General features: G+C 41.7%; 1 protein-coding gene across 1 annotated transcript; it reads left to right on the top strand.

The window, feature by feature from the left end:
• The first annotated feature begins 309 nt into the window (after positions 1-309).
• kctd2 (potassium channel tetramerization domain containing 2) lies at positions 310-8,482 on the top strand. Its single transcript, XM_080873546.1, has 6 exons — positions 310-1,968; positions 2,373-2,481; positions 2,566-2,657; positions 2,818-2,913; positions 4,373-4,498; positions 7,461-8,482. The coding sequence occupies exons 1-6, from the start codon at positions 1,606-1,608 to the stop codon at positions 7,488-7,490; spliced, it is 816 nt and encodes a 271-aa protein (XP_080729672.1). The 5' UTR covers positions 310-1,605; the 3' UTR covers positions 7,491-8,482.
• Positions 8,483-8,913: the final 431 nt, after the last annotated feature.

Here is an 8,913-nt window from a genome sequence, read left to right as displayed (position 1 = left end):
CATAACAGAATTTAAAGCGATATTCTGTTGTTTATGCCCGTTCAAGGAAAATAAATAATTTGCCTAATAATTCTATAATAATAAATAATTTGCGGACGACACTACAGTGGTGGGTCTTATCACCAACGGTGATGAGACGGCTTACAGGGAGGAGGTCAGCGCCCTGACCCACTGGTGTCAAGACAACCATCTCACCCTCAACGTCGCAAAGACAAAGGAGTTGATAGTGGACTTCCGGAGGTGCAGAGAAGTACACACCCCCATCACCATCAACGGCGCTGCTGTGGAGAGAGTGAGCAGCTTCCGGTTCCTTGGAGTACATCTGGCTGAGGATCTTACGTGGTCAGTACACACAAACAAAACAGTGAAGAAGGCGCAGCAGCGCCTCTTCTTTCTCAGGAGACTGAAAAGATTCGGCATGAGCCCCCGCATCCTCAGGACCTTCTATCACTGTGCCATTGAGAGCATCCTCACTGGATGCATCACCACCTGGTATGGCAACAGCACCGCCTACAACTGCAAAGCTCTCCAGAGAGTAGTGCGGTGCTCTGAACGGATAATTGGAGGTGAGCTTCCCTCCCTCCAAGACATCTACAGGAAGCGCTGCCTGAGGAAAGCGGGGAGGATCATCAAGGACTCCAGTCACCCCAGCCATAAACTGTTCAGACTGCTTCCATCAGGAAGGAGGTTCTGCAGCATCCGGTCCCGTACCAGCAGACTGAGAGACAGCTTCTTCCACCAGGCCATCAGACTGCTGAACACGTCATAGACACCTCAGCTTCACTACTGGAACTTTAACATTATGCACTCCATACTGTATATAAATGCCACTTGTTTTGCACATATTCAACTCTGTATATTTTATATATTTTATTATTATTATTATTATTTTTTTTTTTTTTTTTACTATTTAATTTGTAAAAATGTGTATACACACACACACACACACACACACACACACACACACACACACACACACGTAGGAAAATATTTAGTATACACATCCAGAAATGCATACACTATTATATATTGTACATATATTTATTAGTTTCAGGTTGGCCATTCTTGTATTTTGCTCGTTTGTGTTGTTGTGTTTGCACATCTCTGTTGCTTGTGGGGCTCGCACACAAGAATTTCACTCGCATGTGCTGTGCCAGTGTGCCTGCACATGTGATGTGACAATAAAAGTGATTTGATTTGATTTTTGATTTGATAATTCTGCATGCTGAATTCGCTTTTATTTTGAAAAGCCGTGACACGGCGGAAGTAAACAGTAATCACGTTACAACCCGGAAGAAATGCCTTTTCTCTGGATAACATTTGAATAGATGAGAATGACCAATTTAGCTTTTGGAGAAACGGTTAAACGCGATGCTGCTCCTGTTGTGCAGCCTCTCATAGTCATTTTTGTGTCCTAATCTCTTGGCCTGGAGGTGGAGGCGGTCGACTACGAGCAGCAACGCCCCGATGAGAGCAGGCAGCCCGTCAGAAGGAGAAAAATATCCTCGGTGTGTTTACCAGGCGGTTCAGGGAGGCTGTTTCCCCGCAGTGTGTCGTTAGCTCACCGTGCGGCTGTGCGACTGGTTCTTCAGACGGAGAGGAAACATGGCTGAGCTGCATGTTGTGGAACCTACCGGTGCTGGCACCATAGAGCAGCCCGAGCACCGCGACATCCGGGGCTCGGTGCGCCTGGCGTCGCCCACCCTCATTGTTCCGCCGCGGAGCAGCCAGCTCAGCCCGGGTGGGGTGTCAGGCTGTAGCGGCGGCGGCGGAAGGTCGGTGTTTGGGTTCCCGGTGAAGAGCAATCCCAGCTCCCCGTCCGAGCCAGTGGACAAGCCGGGCTCCCGCTGGGTCCGGCTTAACGTCGGTGGTACCTACTTCATTACCACCAAACAGACGCTGTGCAGGGACCCCAAATCTTTCCTGTTCCGCCTGTGTCAGGAAGACCCGGACCTGGACTCTGACAAGGTGAGTGGGACGCCAGAAAAACACAAATACATACAACACAGGTTCACACAGCAAAGGGACGCAAAGAACACAAAAACCGTGAACACTAAACTGTAAAAGCACAAATTAAAAAGTGAAAAATCAATTTCCACAGTAGTACCCATCTGCCCTGTACAAAATGTTTATAGACTACTGCAGGTAAAAGCACAAGGACGATACGCTTCAGTTTTAAAAATTTAAATTTTCTAAATTAGTCCCACATTTGCGAGAAAAAATTACACGAAAAATGGCAAATTTTACATTAACGAACTTCAACGTTAAAGAAAAAAAATATGGAAATTTAATAGAAATAAACAAAACAAAACATGGAACTTGCTCCTCTGTTAACATGGAACTTGCTCCTTGGAACCTGTTAATTCTTGCAGGACGAGACAGGAGCATATCTAATCGACAGAGACCCCACGTACTTTGGCCCTATCCTGAATTACCTTCGGCATGGAAAACTGATTATGGATAAGAATCTGGCAGAAGAAGGTAAAAAGCAAAAGCATAATGCAGAGCTGTCAGTGAGCAGCATCTCAGACACCAAATAACACATTCATTCGATTTGTGTTTCAGGCGTTCTGGAGGAAGCCGAGTTCTACAACATTGCTTCCCTGGTGAGGCTGGTGAAAGAGAGGATACGGGACAACGAGAACCGGACATCTCAGGTAAACAAAACGAAACCAAAATAAGTCTTAGTGGCTGACTTTCTTCCAGTGCAAATATAACACAGGTAACTTGTAAAGTGTTCAAACAAAATGTGTGCCTGCCTGCAGATTGTTGATGCTTTTTCAGTAATGCTCTGCGTGCCTTTGCTGTGTCCCTCAGGGCCCTGTGAAGCATGTGTATCGAGTACTACAGTGCCAAGAGGAGGAACTCACGCAGATGGTCTCAACTATGTCGGACGGTTGGAAGTTTGAGCAGGTGCAGAAAATGCAGCTTTTAAAATATATGTCATCTTTTAGTTCACGCTTTAGTTGATTCGACGCTGCAGTTTTAAGCTCCGCTTGCCCTGAGATGTATGCCAGCACATTGTCAGGTATTTATTTCCACACAGGAAAGACTGGGGCACAAAATGTTTTAATCATGAGCAGGAATGGATACTAAAAGTACTTCATTTGGTCTTGACCTGAATCTGTATGCATTCAGACTCTGTCACCTTGTAGTTTCCTCTATATTAGTAATCATGTATTATCAATATGAACCTGTATCAATTTTTTGATCTTCAAAAGACAAAAAAAAAGAAAAAAAAAAGATCTTTGAGCCTTATAATGAAAGTAAGTATGAATTAAACCCCTGACATTAGTAATAGCTGTAAATAATTCTAGTCATTGCCACATGTGACTACTCCGCAAAGGTCTGATTATGACTATTTGGTACTTTTAACTTTAATAGAAAATACCACATTTGTTGCATTTATTAAATTTAAAGAGCTAAAATAACACAACTCATTTGCCTTTTTTAAATTACCAACAAACATGACAGAACTAGTAGCACTTTTAGGCCTACTGTGAAGCAGTTGCTATGAAGCTCTGCAGGAAACTTTGAGCTCTATCCATGTTTGTGAAAAATAACCTGAAGGCCTCAGTCACACTCGTCTAGAGACCGATTGGCAAACCCTTGGCATCCTCCAGTTGCTAGGGGCAAATGTTTAATCTTCAACCACCCTCAAGCACCGGCATGTCACAGTTGGTGCTCAACAAAGCCAATGTGGTCACCATAAACAAAGCATAAGCCAGCGGCTTTGGCTGTAAAGGCACACCTGCTTGTCCACAGACTGCTGATTTATTTTGTTTTTGAGTTTCCCCAGTGATTTTAACATCTTTGGAAACCGTAGCCAGGGTAAGTTAAATAAATAAAAAGTTAAAATTCCAAAATGATATCCATCAAGTCTTTTGTCAAAGCGAGAGTGAGTCACAGGAGCTGAGTTGCAGGGTGGCCATCCTTGCTGTAGGGCAAAGAAAGAGGTCATGAACAGACTACAGAAATGCAGTGATATATGTGCTGAAATATCGCTGTAAGTCTATATTGGCAAATAAAATGTCATTTATTAATTGTATCTAATCCCTTTTTTCAGGCTGAGTATTCAAAATAGGAAAACTTAAAATCATTCAGTTGTTTTTTTGTTTTGTTTTTTTATATAATGAATATTTCTTTGTTTGATTAGGGGTTGGTTTTTTTTTTATGTTGTTGTTGTTTTTCTGACATTTTCAACAGTTTCTCTAAAACGACAACAACCAAAAGTAAATAGCATGGTAGAACTAAATTAAATGGAAAAAACACAAGTTATTGACTGAAAAGGTGCAGAGTGTGAAACGTCTTGGAAAAGTAGGCTCTCTTTTAACTCCGGATCTTTTGTTTCTTTGCCCATCTCCGCCCTCAGCTTATAAGCATCGGCTCCTCATATAACTATGGCAATGAGGACCAGGCTGAATTTCTGTGTGTAGTTTCCCGGGAACTCAACAACTCCACTAATGGCATCGTCATTGAGCCCACCGAGAAGGCCAAGGTAAGTCGACATTTCATACCGTTGTTCAGGCTGTCTGAACATCTCCTGCAAACTGCAGCGAAGGACCGTGTTTGTGTATTAAAACCCAGTTTATAAGCCACAGAAGCTACAGGATCCATGTGTAGGAACCAAAGCTGCACTTGAATCGTCCAAAACACTAAATCCTACTTCCTTTTGCCCATAAGTTTCCCATGACTCGATAGAAAATGTCACAAGGTCACTAAAAGATCTGAAGAGGTTTTAATGAGCTCAGAGAGAAGCTAACTGCTCTGACGCTAGACTCCTTAATAATGTGGCCAGATGTTGTTGATGTGAGTCTGCTGTGTTAAAACCACAGTGCCCCAAAGATGGGCAAAAAATGAGCGCATCGTGGATACGTCACCCCATGAAATGTTTCATATAAAAGAGGATCACTGGTGGAAAATTATTACTTCATTATCTAGTTTGTAATCTTAAAGAACAGGGAGTGAAACAGCTTATTAAGTGGAATTAAATGCATCCCACAATACGTTTGTGTTTTTAAATGGATGTTAACGACCGGCAGTGCAGTAAAGCTGTATGCAAGACACTTATTGCGAGATACAGCCTACACAGGTGTCTGGATGTGCTGTTGATTCTTTTCTCTCCGGCATGCTGCCAGCATCCAGCATGCCAACAACCTGGGCTCGGTCAACATCAGTCAGTCTCAGCACGGTGACCTGATGGTTTAGGGTCCATACTTGAATTTCAAATTTAATTCCGATACCCTGGAAAATGATCCATAATCGATGCTATTTTCAATACCAGGGCAAGATTCTTAGCCCATCCTGTGGTAACAGAACTAAGAACTAACAGAAATTATTTTTTTAAAAGCTGGCTACAGCAAAATAATAAGAAACATATTTTTATAATTATTATCTTGTTTACATACAACGTCCACACTGCTCCACCTTGGTCTGTAGCGCTTTACATCCACAGTTTTCTCTTCAGGCCTGAAACCATCCTTGACTAAACCCAGAGACAAAAGCTACTCACAGTGTTGTCTAAGAGATTAAAGTTATGTGCTGGGAACTTAATTTAAAACATCCATTCTAGACATGTTTCATGACATAAAACTTGAATAGTTTATTTTCACTTCCTGCTGAAGAGATGCGCCAGTATAACTTCTGCCTTTATTTTAGGTTCAGTGTGTAAAATCTCATATTTTTCGGTTTGGTCAACTGAATTGTGTAATCCTCCCCCTCTCAATTCAAGTGCTTAACCCGAACTACAGTAGATACAACATGGGTAATAAAGGTAGCACTGAAGCACCTTCCTTAGTGTTTGTAGAATTTAATTATACTTCCATTTTACTTGACTCAGTGAGGAACCTTCCTAATGAAAATATTTGACTGTTGGACCATAAACCAGTCCATGCTGGATAAGACTGGGTAGAGTGGACCTTACCATCTCATGTGGCTTCTGCTCATTTGGGTGTTTTTCACAAGCAGCCTCTCTGAAAGTCAAAATGCATCTGTATGAAAAATGCATTTTCTGAAGTTTGAGACCTTCACTTGGTGGAAAGTTCATGTTATACTTTTACCGTAGCTCAGTTTATTGTGCTGTATTAAATACTTAATGTGGAAGCTTACGCTACAACAAATACAGGAGCTAAATATAACCGTATGGATGAGCTCAGCTAGAAATAGTCTGTGTGCTGGCAGCCAGGATGCCACAAAAGTCAAGAACCTTCTGAACTTTACTGACCCACTGCTGTTGTGTTCAAATCATTTGGTATCGCTTATCTTCGTAGTTCTTACCTGCTTAACAGTGAGTTAACAAGATCTGCAAGATTATTTTCATGTATGCGATCATATCCATGAAATCAGTGCAAAGACTCGGATTTCATTCATTCCTCTTGTGTCTTTTTTATGGAACTGAGTTGGTTTACCAGATGTTATTTATCAATGAAAGCATGTTTTCTCAACTATAAAGCATTATCGACCAAGTATTCATTATAAACTTTTTTTTTATAACATGCACTCTTGCAAATGACCAGCAGGGGGCCACTCCTGTAGTCTACGTTGTATACAAGTCTTTCGGGAAACGATTTCTACTTCTCACTTGATCCACTAACTTTCCAAGTAATCTAATGCTGTTAATCATTAGTTTCATATTTTATTAAATCCAACATGCTGCTTTTTTTTGAAAATTAGTTCCTGTTTTAGACAAAAATAGGTGATAAAGCAGGGTATGATTCAGATTTACAAATCTGTATCAGGATACTGGCGTGCTGCATCCTCAGTTTCACATCCATAATTATGGTGTCCAGGCTTTTCCCTCAGCGAATAACAATTTAAATAATTTCCTATGCTCTGGCTGAAAAAGGGAAGCTAATGCTAAAAGGAAACTCAGATTGCTTTGACTAATTGTTTGTTTTGGACAGATTTTAGCTGGACGAAAACCCCAAGCAGTGATTCTGCATCTGCATTCATTATGAAAAAGTATGCAAGGAATGAAATTTTGTTACAACTGGCTCAACAGAGGATTAAATTATTTTAAAAATATGTTAAATATATCAGTAAAAATACTATAGTGTACTGGATAAAGCGATGGCATAGAGAGTGGAAAGTTGTAAAAAGTGGAGTACAGCACACTGACTGCTGAAATATTTACTGGATTACAACATTTCAGTCTGTCTGACCTTCTCTTTGTTCTCCTAAATGTCTCAGCAAATGTGACACATAGTTTCTGAAGGGAAAAAGCAAAGATTTGAGAATGCTGTCTGTGCAGGAACCTGAACACCACTGCTTTTTATATCAGTTTAATTAGTGTACTAAATTACTTTTATCCTGTGACTTCATCTGGAAAAAGGGTTTGCTAACACTGCCTTTTTATTGCAAAAAACCCTCAAAATTCAAAGTGTTGTTTTTTTTTCTTGCTTTTTCTTAAACGTCTTGTTTAAATGTTTGAAAGTGGTCTTTTTCCTGTCTGCCTTTCGCAGATCCTTCAGGAGCGAGGCTCGCGGATGTGAAGAGATCCTGAGCTTAACAACAGTTTATCAGCAACAACCACGTTGTTGTCGAACATTTTCTTCACTTTTCATAAACCCCCTTCCACCTTTTACTGTCATCATCATGATCATCCGCCCCTTCCCTTCTCCTCTGGTGTGCCTTTCCACAGCGGGTGCTGTTGGCATCCCCCACAATCCTTCAGTGCTGCAACGTGACCCTGGCTTGTCGTCTCGTCTCTCCTTCTTCACTTTGGAAGAGAGACGACAGGTTCAGGGCTTTTCCTCGTTGCAGCTTTTTGTTGGACAGTGTGACAGGAGCGCAGGCTACGACGCTGATATTAGCCTCTTGTTGTTCTCAGTTGGACGGACAGAGCTACCAGGAATCATCGTCTCCATCTCCACCTCGATTCTGGATCTCCATCATCGTTATCAGACGGGATATTTCCTCTTGTCTTACACATCTGGCTCTGTTGATTTAGCAGAAACCTCCTCAGGACTCTCAAAGGACATAAAGGAATGAAAACACTCCACTTACTGACCGAGAGAGCATCGACTCCTCTGCAGGTGGAGCCCGAGACGGAGCAGTCGCAGGCGGATGATGCACGGACCGATCACTCATTATGAGCTAACCTGGAGCGGCATCTTTTCCGCGAACCAAGAAGTCTCCAGTGGCTCCTTTTGATCTGTAAGAAAAGAACATACATGACTAAAAAACGGACTTACCTACACTAGTGTACAATTTGTCAAGGCATGTGAGGAATCTATATAAATCTATATAGGCTACATGATGAAATTATATGAAAAATTGAATGCAAATGGTGTAATTATTGATTTCTGTATCATAGTTGTGATATATTTACATATTCTGGTGGTTGAGTCTATTTAAACAATGGAGAAAATATCAGTTTTCCCACCCGCTTACACGGGTGTGAATTTGTGTATGCAGTGCCTCTCTGCTTTCTGTTCATCCTGAAATATCACCAGTTTTTCAGCTGCACGTTTTCTGTAGTGTTCCTCAAAGAAAAAAGAAGATAACACCGGTAAGTTTTCTCTTAAATATCCAACTTTAAACTATTGCATATCTTAAAATTGTAATTAGGGATAAGGAAAACTACTGTCATTGTCATTTGTCCAAGTAAAGCGTGGCGGAGGTTGGACTGTGGCCAGACTGTATGCTGCCTCAAAACCCTGAAGCACCCCTCTCCTCTCGGGCCTCGTGCTATTCTCTTTGCCAATATTCACTCACTTTGCAGCTGCCTCTTGTCGCCACACCAAAATGACTGTGTTGTCTTACACTCTGCAGCACTTGTAGCAACCGTGGCGCAAGCTAAACTGTACCGCTCACCGCTTAAAGCCCTGAGATACCTGAGTTTTATACGCTGTGTAAACAACGCTGCCAGCCGGGAAGTGAGTTCAGTTTTCATGAGCTCGAGAGCGAAGCCTT

This window comes from Rhamphochromis sp. 'chilingali', assembly GCF_963969265.1.
Source record: "Rhamphochromis sp. 'chilingali' genome assembly, chromosome: 22".
Classification (NCBI taxonomy): Eukaryota; Metazoa; Chordata; class Actinopteri; order Cichliformes; family Cichlidae; genus Rhamphochromis; species Rhamphochromis sp. 'chilingali'.
The sequence above is the reverse complement of the archived record's forward strand: the minus strand, read 5'-3'. Positions and strand labels throughout refer to the sequence as shown.